Below are 22500 nucleotides of genomic sequence, written 5' to 3' on the forward strand. Positions count from 1 at the left end.
GTCAGGGTGAGAGCGCAGCGTGCAGCTCCGTCAGCGTTAGAGCGCAGCGTGCAGCTCCGTCAGGGTGAGAGCGCAGCGTGCAGCTCCGTCAGGGTGAGAGCGCAGCGTGCAGCTCCGTCAGCGTTAGAGCGCAGCGTGCAGCTCCGTCAGCGTTAGAGCGCAGCGTGCAGCTCCGTCAGCGTTAGAGCGCAGCGTGCAGCTCCGTCAGGGTGAGAGCGCAGCGTGCAGCTCGTCAGGGTGAGAGCGCAGCGTGCAGCTCCGTCAGCGTTAGAGCGCAGCGTGCAGCTCCGTCAGGGTGAGAGCGCAGCGTGCAGCTCCGTCAGCGTTAGAGCGCAGCGTGCAGCTCCGTCAGGGTGAGAGCGCAGCGTGCAGCTCCGTCATCATCATGCAAAACCCAAGAAAACATAACAATTCTCTTAGTTCTCCTTATAATGAGACGTGTTCTTTTCTGTCTGTCTCTCCACCTGTCTGTCTCTCCTCCTGTCTGTCTCTCCACCTGTCTGTCTCTCCACCTGTCTGTCTCTCCACCTGTCTGTCTCTCCACCTGTCTGTCTCTCCTCCTGTCTGTCTCTCCACCTGTCTGTCTCTCCTCCTGTCTGTCTCTCCACCTGTCCTGTTTCTCCACCTGTCTGTGTGTCAGTCGTCTCAGTGGTTTGAGAGGAGGATTGTGGGAGTGTGTGAGCGAATGATGAAGGGAGGACGTTGGGACGGAGGAGGAGGAGAGAGGCTTCATCACTCGGTGCGTCACCGCGGGATGACGCTGCTCCACCTGGCTGCTGCACAGGGATACACACACCTGATACACACTCTGATCCACTGGAGGTACACACACACACACACACACACACACACACACTGCACACACACACTGCACACACACACACACACACACACACACACACACACACACACACACACACTGCACACACACACACACACTGCACACACACTGCACACACACACACTGCACACACACACACACACTGCACACACACTGCACACACACTGCACACACACACACACTGCACACACACACACACACACTGCACACACACACTGCACACACACACTGCACACACACTGCACACACACTGCACACACACACACTGCACACACACACACACACACACACACTGCACACACACACTGCACACACACACTGCACACACACACACAACACACACTGCACACACACACACACACTGCACACACACTGCACACACACTGCACACACACACACTGCACACACACACACTGCACACACACACACACACACACACTGCACACACACACACACACACACTGCACACACACACTGCACACACGCACACACTGCATACACACACACTGCACACACTGCATACACACACACTGCACACACACACACTACACACACACACACACACACACACACACACACACACACACACAGACACACACACACACAGAAAACAAACAGACACCCTGACATGTTTTTCTGACGCAGGAGTGTGAACAGCGACAGTTTGGACCTGGAGCAGGAGGTCGACCCGCTCAACATCGACCACTTCTCCTGCACGCCGCTGGTAAATCAAACACACACACACACACACACACACACACACACACACACACACACACACACACACACACACACACACACACACACACCTCAAAATATGTGTTTAACGCGTGTGTGCTCGTCTTCTAGATGTGGGCGTGTGCTCTTGGCCACCAGAGGGCAGCAGAGCTCCTGTACGGATGGAACAGTTCGGCTTTGGGGATTCCTGACTCGCTCGGCCGACTGCCGCTCGCCGTGGCTCGTTCCCGCGGACACACCCGCCTCGCCATGGCGCTTGAGGAGCTGCACACGCACACACACATGACACCCAGGGACACGAACACACCTCCAGATGACATGGCGACAGCAGTGACGCCACAACCGCAGCTGCCCCCATCTCCGCTCTCCACCAGCCCGGACACAGGTAACACTCACCTGCTGCTCAGTCATGTGACCTGATTTTACACATTCTGATTGGCTGTCTCCTCTTTCCTCCTGCAGGTCTGAGCTCCTCCAGCAGCCTCCCCTCCCCCAGCGACCCCTCGTCACCTTCACCAAGCTCCGCCTACTCCAGTGGCCCCGCCCCCATGGACACCTCCCCCCTCCTCCCTCTCGTCTCCTTCCTCCTCATCTTCCTCTCTGCCTGTCTCCCCTCCCTCCCCCCTCCTCCCTCCCCCTGTCCTCTCTCCCTCCTGTGTCTATGTGGGGGGGAGGAGCCTAATGCCGGGCTGAGCACAGGTAACACAGGTACCTTTGGTTTTTCAAAATAAAAGCCTGTTTCCTGTTTGTGGCACTTATTGTTTTAAATGAACGTCACAGGTTTGACCCCGTGCGGCTCCAGAGACTCTCCTCTGTACCTCATGGACTACGAGAACGCCTCTCCCCCCTCCCCCGGCCACACGTACCCGCACACTCGAACGGCTGGCGGGCGGCGAGCTCACATGGCTGCGACGCTGGAGGAGCAGCTGCTGAGCTACAGCGAGAACGCCGAGAATGAAGGCGAGGAGGAGGAGTACCTGGAGGAGGAGGTGCTGCAGGTAAATGTGACTTCACAGGATAAACAAACATGGAGGAAGGTGGTCGTGGTCGTGGTCAGCGGGCTGTGTGGTTTGTCTTCATGAGATGTTGTTACCATAGTTACACAAGCTGCTCTTGTTCCACCCGGCTCGGGTCTCAGTCGTGTTCACGTCTGCTGCCGTGTTTGTGAAATTTTCCATAACCCCAGATCATGAATTCCTGTTTCCATGGTTACCCTCTTTACACGTCAGGTTGACATGGCAACGCTGGCAGAGCAAATCATCGAGGCGACCCCCGAACGAATCAAGCAGGAGGACTTCCCCAGGGGGGCGGAGTCACCCCTCCGAGAGAGGCGGGAAAACCCAGCCATACAGGACACATGGCTGGCCACGTACCTGGACACGGTGGACGCCCACACACACTCCCCGCCCAGGTAAGCCCCGCCCCTAAATACCCTCTGCATGAAGTCAATGCATTATGGGTATTATCACAAACTGATGAATGTGTGTTCTCGCAGGCGGGTTTGCCCCCCGTCACCCCTCAGCGCTCTGGCTCTCCAGAGGCTCCGCCCCCCCTCCTCTGCAGCTTGGGCGGAGTTCCTGAACGCCTCAGCCAATGGGAAGATGGAGAGAGACTTCGCCCTTCTTACACTGACGGACGGCGAGCAGAGGGAGCTGTACGAGGCCGCCAGGATCATCCAGAACGCTTTCAGACGTTACAAGGTACACACACACACACACACACACACACACACATCAGCTTCCTGTGTCAGCAGCTCTGTTGAAGCTCTGGTTGCCATGGAGACGTAGGATTCATCTAATGTGACCAATCAGAGAGCAGCGTTTGTCTCCCTGCAGTGTTGGACGTTCGTCCACAAACACAAACTCTAATGTGTGTACAAGCTGACAGCATCATCTACAGCTCAGATAACAATAGTGACCTCTAGTGGTGAAATCTGAAACTACAACATTAGGTCATTTAACGGTCCTCTCTGATTGGACGATGAGATGATCTGGGCTCTTGGAAAACTAAAGCAGGAAAACAAAGTCGTAAAAACATTTGTGAGGGAGAACACACTGCTGACACCAAACCCTCTGCTCCTCCTCCTCCATCTTATCACACCCTTCAAATCCATCACCATGACAACCAGGTTTTCTTGATGACATCACCTTCTTGGAAGTAGTAAACTCTGTCCTAAAATAAATCTTATTTTAGCTATTCCATGCAGGAGCGGGAGCTTGTCATTTTCAAACCGACCACAGTATACACTCGATGTCAAAGCGCCCCCTGGAGGCTACAGCACGTTCTGATACGTGTGTCTGTGCAGAGTCCACGGGTGGTGAAGTTTGAATTTTGCCTCCTCTGTCTCTGCAGGGTCGAAGGTTAAAGGAGCAGCAGGACATGGCTGCAGCCGTCATCCAGAGATGCTACAGGAAGTACAAACAGGTGTGTGTGTGTGTGTGTGTGTGTGTGTGTGTGTGTGTGTGTGTGTGTGTCACTAACACGGAATTAACCTGCTGTGTCTCTTCACCTCTCTCTCTCTCATTGCTAGCTAACATGGATAGCTCTGAAGGTAATATGTGTGACAGTAGTTGGAGTGGTGTGTAGTCGGTGTGTGTGTGTGTGTGTAGTCGGTGTGTGTGTGTGTGTGTGTGATGTGTAGTCGGTGTGTGTGTGTGGTGTGTGTGATGTGTAGTCGGTGTGTGTGTGTGATGTGTAGTCGGTGTGTGTGTGTGTGTGTGTGATGTGTAGTCGGTGTGTGTGTGTGTGTGTGTGATGTGTAGTCGGTGTGTGTGTGTGATGTGTAGTCGGTGTGTGTGTGTGATGTGTAGTCGGTGTGTGTGTGTGATGTGTAGTCGGTGGGTGTGTGTGTGTGATGTGTAGTCGGTGTGTGTGTGTGATGTGTAGTCGGTGTGTGTGTGTGATGTGTAGTCGGTGTGTGTGTGTGTGTGTGTGATGTGTAGTCGGTGTGTGTGTGTGATGTGTAGTCGGTGTGTGTGTGTGTGTGTGTGATGTGTAGTCGGTGTGTGTGTGTGATGTGTAGTCGGTGTGTGTGTGTGATGTGTAGTCGGTGGGTGTGTGTGTGTGATGTGTAGTCGGTGTGTGTGTGTGTGTGATGTGTAGTCGGTGGGTGTGTGTGTGTGATGTGTAGTCGGTGTGTGTGTGTGTGTGATGTGTAGTCGGTGTGTGTGTGTGATGTGTAGTCGGTGTGTGTGTGTGATGTGTAGTCGGTGTGTGTGTGTGATGTGTAGTCGGTGTGTGTGTGTGATGTGTAGTCGGTGTGTGTGTGTGATGTGTAGTCGGTGTGTGTGTGTGATGTGTAGTCGGTGTGTGTGTGTGATGTGTAGTCGGTGTGTGTGTGTGATGTGTAGTCGGTGTGTGTGTGTGTGATGTGTAGTCGGTGTGTGTGTGTGTGATGTGTAGTCGGTGTGTGTGTGTGATGTGTAGTCGGTGTGTGTGTGATGTGTAGTCGGTGTGTGTGTGTGATGTGTAGTCGATGTGTGTGTGTGTGATGTGTAGTCGGTGTGTGTGTGTGTGATGTGTAGGCACTGAGCGCGCTCACAGAGAAAGTGGGCGTTACAGGTGTGTCTTCAGGTCCTGAAGAGGAGGAGTCACAGATGTGATTGGTTCCGAGCTGATCTCAGTTAACAGCTGATTGGTCGTCCTCAGAGCTTCTTCTTCTTCTGCTCCTACAGTCTGACACGTTGTTGCTTCCTAACACCTGGATCCTGTCTCCTCAGTACGCTCTCTATAAGAAGATGACCCAGGCGGCCATCTTGATCCAGTCTAAGTTCCGGTCGTACTACGAGCAGAAGCGTTTCCAGCAGAGTCGGCGTGCGGCCGTCCTCATCCAGCAGTACTACCGCAGCTACAAGGAGTATGAGAGGCTGAAACAGGCGCCGAGAGGAGCGGCCAGCCACAACCCCAAGATCAAGTAAGAAATCACCAACCAATCACCAACCAATCACATCAGTTCGTTCAGCCATCTAGTAATTTAAGATGATGTCATTTAATCTTTAATCTTTCACATTCCTAGATAGCTGTGGCTGAATTTGCAACAGAGGATTAGGGCCACACACATTTTTTTTATTTTTTTTATTTCAAGATCAAAGTCGTAAATTTACGAGATCAAAGTCGTAAATTTACGACTTTGATCTTGTACATTTACGACTTTGATTTTGTACATTAACGACTTTGATCTCGTACATTTACGACTTTGATCTCGTACATTTACGACTTTGAGCTCGTACATTTACGACTTTGATCTCGTACATTTACGACTTTGATCTTGTACATTTACGACTTTGATTTTGTACATTAACGACTTTGATCTCGTACATTTACGACTTTGATCTCGTACATTTACGACTTTGATCTTGTACATTTACGACTTTGATTTTGTACATTAACGACTTTGATCTCGTACATTTACAACTTTGATCTCGTACATTTACGACTTTGATCTTGTACATTTACGACTTTGATTTTGTACATTAACGACTTTGATCTCGTACATTTACGACTTTGATCTCGTACATTTACGACTTTGATCTTGTACATTTACGACTTTGATTTTGTACATTAACGACTTTGATCTCGTACATTAACGACTTTGATCTCGTACATTTACGACTTTGATCTTGTACATTTACGACTTTGATTTTGTACATTAACGACTTTGATCTCATACATTTACGACTTTAATCTTGTACATTTACGACTTTGATCTTGTACATTTACGACTTTGATTTTGTACATTAACGACTTTGATCTCATACATTTACGACTTTAATCTTGTACATTTACGACTTTGATCTTGTACATTTACGACTTTGATTTTGTACATTAACGACTTTGATCTCGTACATTTACGACTTTAATCTTGTACATTTACGACTTTGATCTTGTACATTTACGACTTTGATTTTGTACATTTACGACTTTGATCTCATACATTTACGACTTTAATCTTGTACATTTACGACTTTAATCTTGTACATTTACGACTTTAATCTCGGAAATTTACGACTTTAATCTCGGAAATTTACGATTTTATTCTCGGAAATTTACGACTGTATTCTCGGAAATTAAAAAAAAATAATAATTTTAACGTGTCCCTAATCCTCCGTTATAGAATTTGAGTTGAGTGATGATTGTTGTTGATTTTCCATCAGGGGGTCGTTCTTGACGAAGAAACAGGACCAGGCAGCCAGGAAGATCATGAGGTTCCTGAGACGCTGCAGACACAGGTCAGACACACACACACACACACACACACACACACATGCACACGCATATACACACACACACACACACACACGCACACACTTTTTGTTGTGTGTGTGTGTGTGTTTAATGCATCCTGTTGTGTGTGTGTGTGTGTGTGTGTGTGTGCAGGATCAAAGAGCTGAAGCAGACGAGGGAGCTGGAGAGGAGAGGACTGACCACCTAAAAATTTAACTCACTTCATCCAGGAGGAGAGGAGGAGAGACAGACGGGCGATGGAGGAAGAGAGACAGACGGTTGACGGAGGAGGAGAGACAGACGGGCGACGGAGGAGGAGAGACAGACGGTTGACAGAGGAGGAAAGACAGACGGGCGACGGAGGAGGAGAGACAGACGGGCGACGGAGGAGGAGAGACAGACGGGCGACGGAGGAGGAGAGACAGACGGTTGATGGAGGAGGAGAGACAGACGGGCGACGGAGGAGAGACAGACGGGTGCCTTACCCCACACCCAAACTTGTTTCTTCATTTCCTCTTCCTCTTTGAATTTTTATATATCTGTCTGTCTGTCTGTCTGTCTGTCTGTCTGTCTGTCTGTCCACATCATCTGACGACACACTCCTCCATCTCGTCCCTCCTGAGAGACACAGCTGAGGGTAAAACCAGTTTCTCTGCCTCCCAGAATCCTTTGCTGTTGTGGCGTGAGGACTGAGAGACAGTTTGAGGGTGGTCTGAACAATCAGAAATGAGATGTTGGTGGTGTGTACATGAGTCTAACAAAGTACTTTAAATCTATTTAAACACAATCACATATTTACAAACGTATAGAAATCTAAATATATATTCTCATGTGGACTTTATAGATGCTATGGATGTTTTTATTTATTACAGCATGAACTGTTAATGTGACCGTATGACTGTGTGTGTGTGTGTGTGACTGTGTGTGTGCTGACTGTAAGGTCGAGTCTTAAGGAACCCCTCTGACCTCTGACCTCAGACTGAGGATGTAATCATTGATGCTTCTTTGGATACCTCGTGTTTAAACCAATACAATCTCAATGTTAACGATTGTTAGAACATCTGTTTCATGAGACGGCCAACAAACCCAAAAGGAAAATATAAACGTTTTTGTAGAGTTGAGACCGTGACAATTTCACCACAAAGAGACACTAAAAGACTACAAAGAGACATTAGGACTACAGAGAGACACCAAGGACTACAGAGAGACATTAGGACTACAAAGAGACACCAAGGACTACAGAGAGACATTAGGACTACAGAGAGAGACATTAGGACTACAAAGAGACACCAAGGACTACAGAGAGACATTAGGACTACAAAGAGACACCAAGGACTACAGAGAGACATTAGGACTACAAAGAGACACCAAGGACTATAGAGAGACATTATGACTACAGAGAGAGACATTAGGACTACAGAGAGAGACATTAGGACTACAGAGAGAGACAAAGGACTACAAAGAGACATTAGGACTACAAAGAGACACCAAGGACTATAGAGAGACACAAAGGACTATAGAGAGACATTAGGACTACAGAGAGACATTAGGACTACAGAGAGACATTAGGACTACAGAGAGACATTAGGACTATAGAGAGACATTAGGACTACAGAGAGACATTAGGACTACAAAGAGACACCAAGGACTACAGAGAGACATTAGGACTACAAAGAGACACCAAGGACTATAGAGAGACACAAAGGACTATAGAGAGACATTAGGACTACAGAGAGACATTAGGACTACAGAGAGAGACATTAGGACTACAGAGAGACACAAAGGACTATAGAGAGACATTAGGACTACAGAGAGACATTAGGACTACAGAGAGAGACATTAGGACTACAGAGAGAGACATTAGGACTACAGAGAGACACAAAGGACTATAGAGAGACATTAGGACTACAGAGAGACATTAGGACTACAGAGAGACACAAAGGACTACAGAGAGACATTAGGACTACAGAGAGACATTAGGACGACAAAGAGACAAAGGACTACAGAGAGACACAAAGGACTATAGAGAGACATTAGGACTACAGAGAGACACATTAGGACTACAAATAGACATTAGGACTACAGAGAGACACATTAGGACTACAAATAGACATTAGGACTACAAAGAAACACATTAGGACTACAAAGAGACACAAAGGACTATAGAGAGACACAAAGGACTATAGAGAGACATTAGGACTACAGAGAGACATTAGGACTACAAATAGACATTAGGACTACAAAGAGACAAAGGACTACAGAGAGACACAAAGGACTACAGAGAGACATTAGGACTACAAAGAGAGACAAAGGACTACAAAGAGAGACAAAGGACTGCAGAGAGACACATTAGGACTACAAATAGACATTAGGACTACAAAGAAACATATTAGGACTACAAAGAGACACAAAGGACTACAGAGAGACACATTAGGACTACAAATAGACATTAGGACTACAAAGACTACAAAGGACTACAGAGAGACATTAGGACTACAGAGAGACACAAAGGACTACAAAGAGACATAAAGGACTACAGAGAGACACAAAAGACTACAGAGAGACACATTAGGACTACAGAGAGACACAAAGGACTACAGAGAGACACAAAGGACTACAGAGAGACATTAGGACTACAAAGAGAGACAAAGGACTACAGAGAGACATTAGGACAACAGAGAGACATTAGGACTACAAAGAGAGACAAAGGACTACAGAGAGACACATTAGGTCTACAAAGAGACACAAAGGACTACAAAGAGAGACATTTGGACTACAGTTTGTAGTTTGGGCGCCAATAGCCTAGTGGTTTTGTCATGCGCCCAATGTACAGAAACTATATTCCTCGGCGTGGGTGTGAATCTGACCTCTGCCCTTTGCTGCATGTCATCCCCCCACTCTGTCCACCCAACATTTCCTGTCTCTCTTCAGCTGTCCTATCTCAAAAATAACAACAAAAAAGACTACAGAGAGACTCAAGAGGAAGTGACGCAGAATAAAGTTCTTCAAAAGAGACCTGGGAGACACTACACAAGGACAAATCGGCCAATCAGAGCACAGCTGAGCTGCACGCGGCCTCATATCTCCTCTTAGGAAACACTGCAGAGGACCGTGATGTAACTCTGACATCACTTCTGGTCTGATGATGTCACAGGTCAGACCATGGGGGGGTTGGGGGAGGGGGGGGTTTCCCTTTTAACCGTACGTCTGGCAACTTTGAGGACAACAACGCCGTTTTCACCGTCACACGTCAAAACTTAAAACAGACTTCCTGTTTTGTTTGACAAGTGTGAACAGACTGAATGACTCTGGGCTGTTGTCATGGAAACCACAGCCTCTAGAGCCCAGCATGATTTCCTCATCGGCAGGTGTTTGACACGTTTGTCTTTGGCTTGTTTTCAATTTGACCAGAAACACATCTTCACTTGTTTTTTTCTTCTTCTACTGTTAATTCTGTTTCTTCTTCTTCAGTTTCTTCTTCTTTGGCTGTTGCAGTGATGCTTTGCATGAGTTTGTATAAACTGTTCTACATTTCAAATCCTTTCACATGAAATACAGCTTTCTGTGAGTCAGATGAATAAATCAGCCGTTTGCATTTGTCCTGCTCGTGTCTTTGTTTGGAACTGGACCGACACTGAAACCACACAAAATGACTACAGACAGGCACAGGAAGTGACTACAGACAGGCACAGGAAGTGACTACAGACAGGCACAGGAAGTGACTACAGACAGGCACAGGAAGTGACTACAGACAGTGTCAAAGATCTCACAGGAAGACACGTTTGGATGAGTTTATGTCTGCAGTATGCCGATGAAGAGCTGAAGGTCTTCCCACATGCTGCACAGCTGTATGGTTTCTCTTCAGTTTTTAAGTGCTTCAGGTGATGTGGATGTTTTCCCACAGTATTGGCACTTGTGTGGTTTCTCTCCAGTGTGTATACAATCATGATATTTGCAGGCACCCTGATTAGTAAAGACCTTAAGTGTGGATGGTTGTTTCAGCGGAGTACATTTCCTCTAACACTCCTCACAGCTGTCTGGTCTCACTCCGGTGTGGATCCGCACATGTACCCTAAGGTCTGACAGAGTTCTGAAAGCTTTCTCACCGTGTCTGCAGTGGTGTGGTTTCTCTCCAGTGTGAACAATGCTGTGTCTCTTGAGGTAAGAATGTTGTGAAAAAGCTTTCCCACACTGTCACAGTTGTATGGTTTCTCTCCCCTGTGAGTCTGAAGGTGAAACTTCTAAGATGAAGCATCTCCAAAACTTCTCCCACACTGGTCCCAGTAGTTTGGTTTCTCTCTCTCCTGACATTTGAAATGTAATGCTGGTGTAATAAACTCTTCAATGTTGCGGTCCGAGATGCTGGAACAGACTTCCACAGGATCATCCTTATCTTCCACTTCTCCGAGGTCGGGTCACGGAGGCAGTAAGCAAAGTCAACCTAGACATAGATCCCTCCAGCGAGCTCTGTGTGTGTGTGTGTGTGTGTGTGTGTGTGTGTGTGTGTGTGTGTGTGTGTGTGTGTGTGTGTGTGTGTGTGTGTGTGTGTGTGTGTGTGTGTGTGTGTGTGTGTGTGTGTGTGTGTGTGTGTGTGTGTGTGTGTGTGTGTGTGTGTGTGTGTGTTAAAGGACAACCTTCACACACTGACTGTCCATGAAGCAGCCAACAGAAAGCAGCACTACGCCCCCTGCTGACGGCGAAATGGAACATCAAGAGTCAGTCCACTTGAACAAGACACACAAACTAACTCTGTATTTAAAGAGCCCCCCCCCCCCCCCCCCCCCCCCCTTCTGTAGTGTCTTTGATACAACCTTTCAGAATAACAGTTTACATGCTTATGGAAAAAGGATAACGCCTTTTTCAGTTGAATTATTTCAACTTTTCAGAAAAGCGCTGGGTGACGTCAAGCGATGTCAGCTGACCAATCAGGACGAGTCGAGTGTTCCTTCCCTAGTAACCTACATCCCTAGTTACCGGTGCCCAGACACCAACCAAGATGGAGAACGGGAAAGTACCAGTTGAACAGCTTGTTATTGCCACACAGCAACATTCATAGAAAGGAGTCCATCTGGTCTTTCTGCTAAAATCATGCAGTAACAAATGGAACGATCTGAGAGATAAATACAAGAAGGAGAAGAGAGAAGAGCAGGAGAAGGGGTGGTGCTGAGGGTGGTGTGAAGAAGAGGACATCCTATCCTTCCTTGAGCCTTATAATCCTCCAACTTTGATCAGTCTGCCACAGCTATTCTTAATCATTTGTTCAGAGCAAAGAGAGGGAGGCCTAATTATAGGCTATTAGGAATGTGTCTTGCAGAAATCAGTGTGTATGTACGGACTAGGGTTAGAAATGTACTTTTAAAAATTGAAAGACCAGCCACTGACAGATAAACGTTCAAATTCACCAGCCACTTCATAGCTCAATACTAAATGTTCTAATAAGTGCTGTGTTGGGTTTTATTTTCAATTTCATACAGGACCAGAGTGAGGACTCGATAGAAGAAAGCCTTGTATCCACACTCACCACCGATCAGCCGCCTCCCTCACTGACATCTTCACCAAGTCTTCCCCTGAGCCTTTCAACAACTACCACGTCCAGTGTCCTCTCCTCAAGAAACTCCAAGGGAAATGACCTCATATCAACTTCAAATTTTAAATAAATTAGACCAAGGATTGACAAAATATACAGAAAATGAACTCTACCTCCTCAGCTTGGCGCCCACATTAGATCGTCTTGAACCCCGAATGCAAGCCATGGTGAGGCTTCGCTTTCAACAAGCCTTATTTGATATAGAATTTGGAGAGTGAGTCCACCGATCTGTTCCCAGATGAACTGATTTGATCTTGTGACTCGTGTCAAATAACTGTGTGTAGTGTCAAACGGCAATGTATAAACTGTATGTATATAGAAAGGCACTTTATTTAATTTGTTTTTGAAATGATTCATTCTATTGTTTTGTTATTATTGTTGATGAAATAAACCTTCTGTATATTTACCATACTTGCAGTCATTAGTCACACTGTTTGACAGACTATAAACAATTTACATTTACTATATTTATGTTCTATATTTATGTTCTATATTTATGTTCTATATTTATGCTCTATATTTATGTTCTATATTTATGTTCTATATTTATGTTCTATATTTATGCTCTATATTTATGTTCTATATTTATATTCTATATTTATGTTCTATATTTATATTCTATATTTATGCTCTATATTTATGTTCTATATTTATATTCTATATTTATGTTCTATATTTATATTCTATATTTATGCTCTATATTTATGTTCTATATTTATATTCTATATTTATGTTCTATATTTATGCTCTATATTTATGTTCTATATTTATGTTCTATATTTATGCTCTATATTTATATTCTATATTTATGCTCTATATTTATGTTCTATATTTATATTCTATATTTATGCTCTATATTTATGCTCTATATTTATATTCTATATTTATGTTCTATATTTATGCTCTATATTTATGCTCTATATTTATATTCTATATTTATGTTCTATATTTATGCTCTGTATTTATATTCTATATTTATGCTCTATATTTATGTTCTATATTTATATTCTATATTTATGCTCTATATTTATGCTCTATATTTATATTCTATATTTATGTTCTATATTTATGCTCTATATTTATGCTCTATATTCTATATTTATGCTCTATATTTATGCTCTATATTTATATTCTATATTTATGTTCTATATTTATATTCTATATTTATGTTCTATATTTATGTTCTATATTTATGCTCTATATTTATGCTCTATATTTATATTCTATATTTATGCTCTATATTTATATTCTATATTTATGCTCTATATTTATGCTCTATATTTATATTCTATATTTATGCTCTATATTTAGGCGTGTGATGACAATACAACAGAAATGCTTGTGTGATATTAATTATCTTGGAAACATGGATATAGTTTATTATTACCTGCAGTCATTACTGCAACTTACAATGTAGCCACTCAATTTGTTCTTTAAATGAGAACTCATGCATGGTTGGAATACTTAATAGATTGTAAAATGATTGTGAGCAGCATGAAATCAAACATTTTTCAGAAAAGATCCCAAAAGCCTTGTTAAGTTATCATATAACATTTTAATAATAGACAATTCTTTACACAAATTAAACTTTCCACATGCTGTAATTACAGGTTTATTTACAGAGAAAAATTGAGAATTAAAGAAATTGCATAGACTATATAGAGAATGATTGAGAGATCTGATTATAAAGAAATATTCTATAGTAGAGAATGATTGAAAATATATTTACAAAATTTGTTTTGGGGAAAAAGATAAAAAAACAGACTAAAATAATTTCTGAAATGTAGATTTAAAAACCCCTATATGTAAAAAAAGTGAACTGATTACGTTTCTCCTCTCCATCTATATACACAGTGACCCCCAAAGGTCACACGGGGGCGCCAGATGACCATCGTCACATTTTCACTGATCTCTAGAGCTTTCAGTCTAATCACCTAGTAATTAGTTACTGCTGTTGTTTCATCAATATAGTTAGTCAAAGCTGGTCTCGCTCAGAAACATGTTACAGTGTGCTGTGGTTCTGGGGACCGGGCCAGCAGTGGTTCTGGGGACCGGGCCAGCTGTGGTTCTGGGGACCGGGCCAGCAGTGGTTCTGGGGACCGGGCCAGCTGTGGTTCTGGGGACCGGGCCAGCTGTGGTTCTGGGGACCGGGCCAGCAGTGGACTGGTTCCTCACAGTGACGGCCTCTCTGTGCAGCAGATGTTTCTGTAGGACCAGATGGTGCTCCTGCTTCATCACTCCACCTCAGAAAGTTGTGAAGGATCCAGGTTGCTTTGACGACTGTCTCGGCTACCTGCGGTGACACACCGAGCACCCTGAGGTGACACACCGGGCACCCTGAGGTGACACACCGGGCACCCTGAGGTGACACACCGGGCACCCTGAGGTGACACACTGGGCACACTGACACACACTTCCCCCCGTAGTGTTCCCAGGTTAGGGGCCTCAACGGGGATGGGTCGTCCTCCAGACGTATTGGCCCCAGGTGCTCTGCTCCAGGTAGAGGGACATCCACAGGGAGGTTGAGGGTCCCCTGCTAATGTCCTCGCTGTTCTTCTGTCCACCACCCTGAACCGAGAATGTCCCCTTGAGATGGTAATAGAGGGAGGAGCCTCAAGTCTTCATCTTCATCTTCCTCTTCCTCTTCCTCTTCCTCTTCCTCTTCCTCTTCCTCTTCATCTTCCTCTTCATCTTCATCTTCCTCTTCATCTTCCTCTTCCTCTTCCTCTTCATCTTCATCTTCCTCTTCATCTTCCTCTTCCTCTTCATCTTCCTCTTCCTCTTCCTCTTCCTCTTCATCTTCCTCTTCATCTTCCTCTTCCTCTTCATCTTCCTCTTCCTCTTCCTCTTCCTCTTCCTCTTCTTCCTCTTCATCTTCCTCTTCATCTTCCTCTTCATCTTCCTCTTCCTCTTCATCTTCCTCTTCCTCTTCCTCTTCCTCTTCCTCTTCCTCTTCCTCTTCATCTTCCTCTTCCTCTTCCTCTTCCTCTTCCTCTTCCTCTTCCTCCCAAACTGCCCCACACACACTCCTGACTAACTCCCACCCTGAAACAGAAGGTTCGAGTCCCCTGCTGCCAAAAAACCATGAGGGATGAAAAACGCCGCCTTAGCTACCGTTACTAAGGGGTGGGCTTCTCGCGATAAACGGCGGGATTTCAACGGGAACTGCCACGTGACCCGGCTTTAAGAATCCTGAATGTGATCCTGCAGAGAGAAGAGCAGAGCGGGATGGAGAACCCGAACCCGAACCCGAACCCGGCACAGAACCAGAACCAGAACACACCGGCCTCGTGCACCAAAGGAACCGACGTTCAGGTAATACTTCGTGACGTCATTTTCAAACACGAGGACGTGTGTGGCGGCTCGGTGTTTGAACCTTAAAGATTTTATAATATATTTAAAACGTTTTTTTATCATGTGTTCCCGTGTATCGTCATGACGTCACTTAGAGAAGAGATTAGGGGTGCGTTCAAATTGTCCCTCCTGTCTCCTCTCACGATCCACTTCACCTTTAACCCTGGAAGCATTTCAGTGGCGGCCATGATAAGAGCCGTTTGAATTCTCTAAAAGTTAAGGAAAGGTGGGTCAATGCTTCCTTTATAACCTCCTTTAGGATACACTGGACCATCCTTTAGGAAAGGAGATGAGATATGACGTCATCCGACCGTTCAGGAACATGAACGATGATCGTAAAGAGATAAAAGATAAGAGACATTTTTATCCATTATCTGAACATTGTAGTTTCAACACGGCAGACCCACGTCATCAACCTCCGCCGGCCCGTCACATTTAATGACGTGGCCTAGTGGAAATGTGGTCGGATTGTCAGAGCAACGAGATCGCCTTTCCCTAAGTCCTTTATGACTTCTCCTAACATCTTTCCTTGACCTCATGACCTTTTCCCCGAGGTTAAAGGTGAAGTGGATAGTGAAGGAGACAGGAGGGACAATTCCAACACACCCAAAGGTTTCCCCCTCAGGTAAAGGTAGACAACAACATGGCGGCTCCTTCTCCAACATTCAGAGGCTTCAGCTCCGCCTCCATCTAAACGTCACAGAGAGCAGAACATGTCTCTGAAAGCAGCTTTTTAATTGGTCCGCACAGAGCTGGGGGCGGAGCGGACAGTTCTTAGTGTTTCCCTGTGAGTCCGGACTCCACTTACTGAACACTTTGTAACTAAGCTTCCTGTCTGGATGGAGGCTGAGAGGGCCTGCCCCCCCCCCCCCCCCTCCCCCCCTGTCCTGTGAGAGCTTTCTCCCACAGAGGAAGTCCTCTCAGGCTCTAACAGGGTTCTGTTTGTGGTTTTGATTGTTAGGATCTGTGAGGATCAGGTCTCCTCTCTTTGACCCGTTGAGCCACCTGGACTCTGCTGTCCTACACGTAGTGTAACTGATCCAACCTGAACGCTGAAGTTAAAGGAGCAGTATGTAACTCTGACCCCTAGTGTTTAAAATGGGTACTACAGTCTAAATTCTAAATATCATAGAGAGCTGTCTCCCCCCCCTCCTCTCTAGAGTGGATGCTCACTCAGGTCACCATGTGGTGGACTCTGAAGCTTCAGTGTTTATCCAGCTCTGCATGGGTCTGTAAACCTTTCTGTGTTCTAACCTCTCTCCATTTTTCAAAAGCATCTCCAATATTGATCCTAGTTTGAGCACGTTTCTGCTCGTGGAGCTTATTAGAAACATGCAGAGGCTTTTTAGGTCGGGTACAATCACTTCTATCTGAACCACTTCTCTTGACCGCTTCCATCGCTGCAACACCTGTTGACCTGATAACTGCTCTCATATCTGACAAACCGAGGGGCGTCCAAAATGGCCGTGTGGGGGGTCGGCTTAAAACCGGCTACATTCTCTGGTCCAAACAAATCCAGAGCATTCAGGAGCAGAATGTAAAGTTAGAAGGAGGACATACTGGCTGCTGCATTGTTGTCAGAGAAGCCAGCACTTCAACATGTTTCCTTAATGATCAGAGAGTAAGATACTTTTATCATTGTGTGTTGTGATCATGTGTTTAGGTAATATTCTTGCTAGAGTTAGCTTAATATTTGAAACTGGAGTTGTTGTTTTTTTTGCTTCTGTCTTGATGCGTTGATTTCTTAAATGTTAACCTGTGTGTTTGTTTCTGTTGGTTTAGATATGGAGAGGAAAAGAAGAACCGCAGAGTGACACATCCTTCCAAACATCGACGTCTTTGAAGACAGAGAGAGAGAAACCGTACAGCTGTGACCTCTGTGAGAAAACGTTTGCTCGTCTGACTCACTTGAAGAACCATCAGAGCGTTCACACGGGAGAGAAACTACACGGCTGTCGGCTGTGCGGGAAAGCGTTTGCTCGAGCGGGTTCTTTAAGAGTCCACTTTCGCATTCACACCGGAGAGAAACCGTTCACCTGTGACCAGTGTGGGGCCACTTTCTCACACAGGGGCCACTTCAAAACTCACCAGAACATCCACACCGGAGAGAGGCAGACCGAATGTGATCAGTGTGGGAAAACGTTCACCAACGCCGCCGCCTTGAAGTACCACCTACGCATCCACGCCGGGGAGAAACCGCACGAGTGTGAGCACTGCGGGAAGTCCTTCACCAGACGGAGTCCTCTGATCCGTCACCTGCGCATCCACTCCGGAGAGAAGCCGTACTGGTGCGATGTGTGCGGGAAACATTTTGCTCGAGGGAGCGCCATGAAAGTCCACCGCCGCCTTCACACCGGAGAGAAACCGTACTGGTGTGATCAGTGTGGGAAAACGTACGCCGCGTCAGGCAGCCTGAACCTCCACAAACGATGTCACACAGGGGACTTTTAACTCTTCTCACAGCTGTTTGCTGATTTGTTACCATGGCAACAACATGCAGCAAAAGGGCCGAGGTCGGATTCGAACCGGAGGACTGTTGCCTCTGTACATGGGATGCGCGTCATAACCGTTAGGCCATAGTCACTGATATGATCCGTTCTAGTTTCTGAATATATTTGACATTTTTCATATTTATTCATGATTTGTTTTGACGAACCTGGTCCACTGAGACGCGGACTCAGACCTTTAAAACAGTATTTGAACGCTCCCCCTCTCAGGTAAACACCGGGCAGGTTTTGTCTTCATGAAAAGTTTTTCGTCATCATTTTGTTTGTATTAAAAAGTTTTACCCAAACTCCAGAAACGATGACTAACCATCTTTTCTTCTGCTGCGTTCCTCGTTTCTTTTGTTTCATTTTGCAGCGTTTCTGTTTCTATTTTTTTATCGACTTCCTCTGAATGATCTTTGACTTCTGTTTTGATTCTGTTCATGTGTCTGGATCTGTAGAATAAAAACTCCTCCAGATGATTGGTCGATTCATTGATTTGTTAAAAATGGCTGCAGGAAATAAAAGTGAAGTTCAAACATCAGCTTCTCGTCTGGAGCTTTAATTTACCCAGAATGCTACAGGAGTGCTCCATGTTGAGGGAGAGGGTTGAGCATTTCTAAGATGGAGACCTCCATTGTTTGGCTTCACTGACACCACGTCCATGTTTCATACAGACGGTGGATGTGTTGGTTTGTTGACAATGAAAGAAAGTTTTGAGTTTCATGTTTTGTTCTTTATTCTGTTTTTTTTTAGAAAACATCTTTAATGGAATTACAGTCAGGAAGGCGGGGCTAACCCACTGTGACCTTTGACCTCTAACCCCCCCCTGCAGAAAGGGGACAGGAGGGGCTTCAAAGGTCAACAATGAGTCGTCATGACGACACAGACAGGAAGTCAGGACGGAGCTTTAGTTGATCTTTGGGTGGCGGTAATCTTTACCGGCGAACTTGGCCTTGTCCCCGAGCTCCTCCTCGATCCTAAAGGTCAGAGGTCACAGAGGTCAGGTGTTTGATCCTTTATGTGCTTTTACTTTGAAGTGTGTAAGGACAGGAAGTGCTCACCTCATCAGCTGGTTGTACTTGGCCAGACGCTCCGACCTGCAGGGGGCGCCAGTCTTAATCTGAGAGAGAGAGAGACAGGTGGTCAGTGAGACAGGTTCACATTGTACCTTTAAATCAATGTAGTGATTTACCTGTCTGTCTGTTCACCTGTCTGTCTGTTTACCTGTCTGACTGTTCACCTGTCTGTCTGTTTACCTGTCTGACCCTCTGTCTGTCTGTTCACCTGTCTGTATGTTTACCTGTCTGACCCTCTGTCTGTCTGTTCACCTGTCTGTATGTTTACCTGTCTCTCTACATTTCTTCCTCTCTTCATATCTGTCTCTATCTCCACCTGTCTCTCTCTCTCTCTCTACCTGTCTGTGTGCGTACCTGTCCGGTGCAGAGTCCGACCACCAGGTCAGAGATGAAGGTGTCTTCTGTCTCTCCGGAGCGATGACTCACCATCACACCCCAACCACTGCTCTGAGCCAGCTTACACCTGGAACACAGACAGGTGGGGAGGAGAGACAGACAGGTAACCACATGGAGGGAGGGAGGAGAGAGACAGGTAACCACATGGAGGGAGGGAGGAGAGACAGACAGGTAACCACATGGAGGGAGGGAGGAGAGACAGACAGGTAACAACATACAGGGAGGGAGGAGAGACAGACAGGTAACAACATGGAGGGAGGGAGGAGAGAGACAGGTAACAACATGGAGGGAGGGAGGAGAGACAGACAGGTAACAACATGGAGGGAGGGAGGAGAGACAGACAGGTAACAACATACAGGGAGGGAGGAGAGACAGACAGGTAACCACATGGAGGGAGGGAGGAGAGAGACAGGTAACCACATGGAGGGAGGGAGGAGAGACAGACAGGTAACAACATGGAGGGAGGGAGGAGAGACAGACAGGTAACAACATGGAGGGAGGGAGGAGAGACAGACAGGTAACAACATGGAGGGAGGGAGGAGAGACAGACAGGTAACAACATACAGGGAGGGAGGAGAGACAGACAGGTAACCACATGGAGGGAGGGAGGAGAGAGACAGGTAACCACATGGAGGGAGGGAGGAGAGACAGACAGGTAACCACATGGAGGGAGGGAGGAGAGACAGACAGGTAACAACATACAGGGAGGGAGGAGAGACAGACAGGTAACCACATGGAGGGAGGGAGGAGAGACAGACAGGTAACAACATACAGGGAGGGAGGAGAGACAGACAGGTAACCACATGGAGGGAGGGAGGAGAGACAGACAGGTAACCACATGGAGGGAGGGAGGGAGGAGAGAGACAGGTAACCACATACAGGGAGGGAGGAGAGACAGACAGGTAACCACATGGAGGGAGGGAGGAGAGAGACAGACAGGTAACCACATGGAGGGAGGGAGGAGAGACAGACAGGTAACCACATGGAGGGAGGGAGGGAGGAGAGAGACAGGTAACCACATGGAGGGAGGGAGGAGAGACAGACAGGTAACCACATGGAGGGAGGGAGGAGAGACAGACAGGTAACCACATACAGGGAGGGAGGAGAGACAGACAGGTAACAACATACAGGGAGGGAGGAGAGACAGACAGGTAACAACATGGAGGGAGGGAGGAGAGACAGACAGGTAACAACATACAGGGAGGGAGGAGAGACAGACAGGTAACAACATGGAGGGAGGGAGGAGAGACAGACAGGTAACATGGAGGGAGGGAGGAGAGACAGACAGGTACACAGGGAGGGAGACAGGTAGGGTGAAGGAAGAAAAAGTTACATTTTAGCTCAAACAGTAAACGGACAATCAGTCAGACAGACAGATGGACAGACAGACAGGTAGAGACACAGACAGATGGGTAGAGACACAGACAGGCAGATTGGACCAGACAGGAAGGTAGAGACACAGACAGGTAGAGACACAGACAGACAGGTAGAGACACAGACAGACAGGTGGAGACAGACAGATAGAGACACAGACAGACAGGTAGAGACACAGACAGATGGACAAACAGACAGGTGGAGACACAAACAGACAGACAGATAGAGACACAGACAGACAGGTATAGACACAGACAGATGGACAGACAGACAGGTAGAGACACAGACAGACAGGTAGAGACACAGACAGATGGACAGACAGACAGACAGACAGACAGGTAGAGACACAGACAGATGGACAGACAGACAGGTAGAGACACAGACAGACAGACAGATAGAGACACAGACAGACAGGTATAGACACAGACAGATGGACAGACAGACAGGTAGAGACACAGACAGACAGGTAGAGACACAGACAGATGGACAGACAGACAGACAGACAGACAGGTAGAGACACAGACAGATGGACAGACAGACAGGTAGAGACACAGACAGACAGTTAGAGACACAGACAGATGGACAGACAGACAGACAGACAGGTAGAGACACAGACAGATGGACAGACAGACAGGTAGAGACACAGACAGGTATAGACACAGACAGATGGACAGACAGACAGGTAGAGACACAGACAGACAGGTAGAGACACAGACAGACAGGTAGAGAAAAAGACAGGTATAGACACAGACAGATGGACAGACAGACAGACAGGTAGAGACACAGACAGATGGACAGACAGACAGACAGACAGTTAGAGACACAGACAGGTATAGACACAGACAGATGGACAAACAGACAGGTGGAGACACAAACAGACAGACAGTTAGAGACACAGACAGGTATAGACACAGACAGATGGACAGACAGGTAGAGACACAGACAGACAGACAGACAGGTAGAGACACAGACAGATGGACAGACAGACAGGTGTCTTACGCCTGGATGGACTCGGTCACAGAGCCGATCTGGTTGACTTTGAGCAGCAGACAGTTACAGGCCTTCTTGTCAACGGCCTGCTGGATCCTCTTGGGATTGGTCACCGTCAGGTCGTCTCCAACGATCTGATTGGTTCAAAACAAACACATAAAAGAGTTACATTAATAACAAGTCTTTTGTTTTCCGTCTGTCTCTCTCTCTCTCTGCCTGTCTGTCTCACCTGGATGTCTGTGGAGGCAGTGAACTTGGACCAGTTTTCCCAATCGTCCTGGTCAAATGGATCCTCGATGGACTGAACTAAAGAGAGAGACAGGTAGAGACAGACAGGTTAGAGACAGACAGGTAGAGACAGACAGGTAGAGACAGACAGGTAGAGTCTTCTCACCGGGGTATCCCTTGATGAAGCTGCGGTACAGGTCTCCC

At 46.5% G+C, this 22500-nt stretch overlaps 3 protein-coding genes across 3 annotated transcripts in view; 2 read left to right on the forward strand and 1 right to left on the reverse strand.

The window, feature by feature from the left end:
- camta2 (calmodulin binding transcription activator 2) overlaps positions 1-10402 on the forward strand; it is a 22017-nt gene extending 11615 nt beyond the window's left edge. The window contains 13 exon segments of the mRNA XM_065950880.1: positions 6-93; positions 272-822; positions 1487-1565; positions 1691-1964; positions 2042-2278; positions 2360-2577; positions 2809-2990; positions 3075-3279; positions 3932-4003; positions 4110-4130; positions 5299-5492; positions 6733-6807; positions 6956-10402. Coding sequence (XP_065806952.1) covers positions 6-93; positions 272-822; positions 1487-1565; positions 1691-1964; positions 2042-2278; positions 2360-2577; positions 2809-2990; positions 3075-3279; positions 3932-4003; positions 4110-4130; positions 5299-5492; positions 6733-6807; positions 6956-7010 — 2251 coding nt within the window. The 3' untranslated portion in view covers positions 7011-10402.
- A 5142-nt stretch (positions 10403-15544) lies between these two features.
- LOC109976319 (zinc finger protein 239) lies at positions 15545-18773 on the forward strand. The gene is made up of 2 exons (XM_065950601.1): positions 15545-15704; positions 17526-18773. The coding sequence occupies exons 1-2, from the start codon at positions 15618-15620 to the stop codon at positions 18192-18194; spliced, it is 756 nt and encodes a 251-aa protein (XP_065806673.1). The 5' UTR covers positions 15545-15617; the 3' UTR covers positions 18195-18773.
- A 170-nt stretch (positions 18774-18943) lies between these two features.
- eno3 (enolase 3, (beta, muscle)) overlaps positions 18944-22500 on the reverse strand; it is a 24388-nt gene continuing 20831 nt past the window's right edge. The window contains exons 9-14 of the mRNA XM_065950587.1: positions 22463-22500; positions 22298-22374; positions 22078-22202; positions 19663-19771; positions 19294-19352; positions 18944-19209 (exon numbers count right to left, since the gene is read on the reverse strand). The exon at positions 22463-22500 is cut by the window's right edge and continues 160 nt beyond it. Coding sequence (XP_065806659.1) covers positions 19140-19209; positions 19294-19352; positions 19663-19771; positions 22078-22202; positions 22298-22374; positions 22463-22500 — 478 coding nt within the window. The 3' untranslated portion in view covers positions 18944-19139. The remainder of the gene's footprint in view (positions 19210-19293; positions 19353-19662; positions 19772-22077; positions 22203-22297; positions 22375-22462) is intronic.

Source organism: Labrus bergylta, chromosome 22 (assembly GCF_963930695.1).
Source record: "Labrus bergylta chromosome 22, fLabBer1.1, whole genome shotgun sequence".
NCBI classification, from domain to species: domain Eukaryota; kingdom Metazoa; phylum Chordata; class Actinopteri; order Labriformes; family Labridae; genus Labrus; species Labrus bergylta.

What these genes read in the sequence shown, in the direction of transcription:
- LOC109976319 (XM_065950601.1), top strand. Translation starts at nt 15,618, where the DNA reads ATGGAGAACCCGAACCCGAACCCGAACCCGGCACAGAACCAGAACCAG. An exon ending in CCAAAGGAACCGACGTTCAG is followed by an intron (nt 15,705 to 17,525) that starts GTAATACTTCGT and finishes CTGTTGGTTTAG; the next exon opens with ATATGGAGAGGAAAAGAAGA.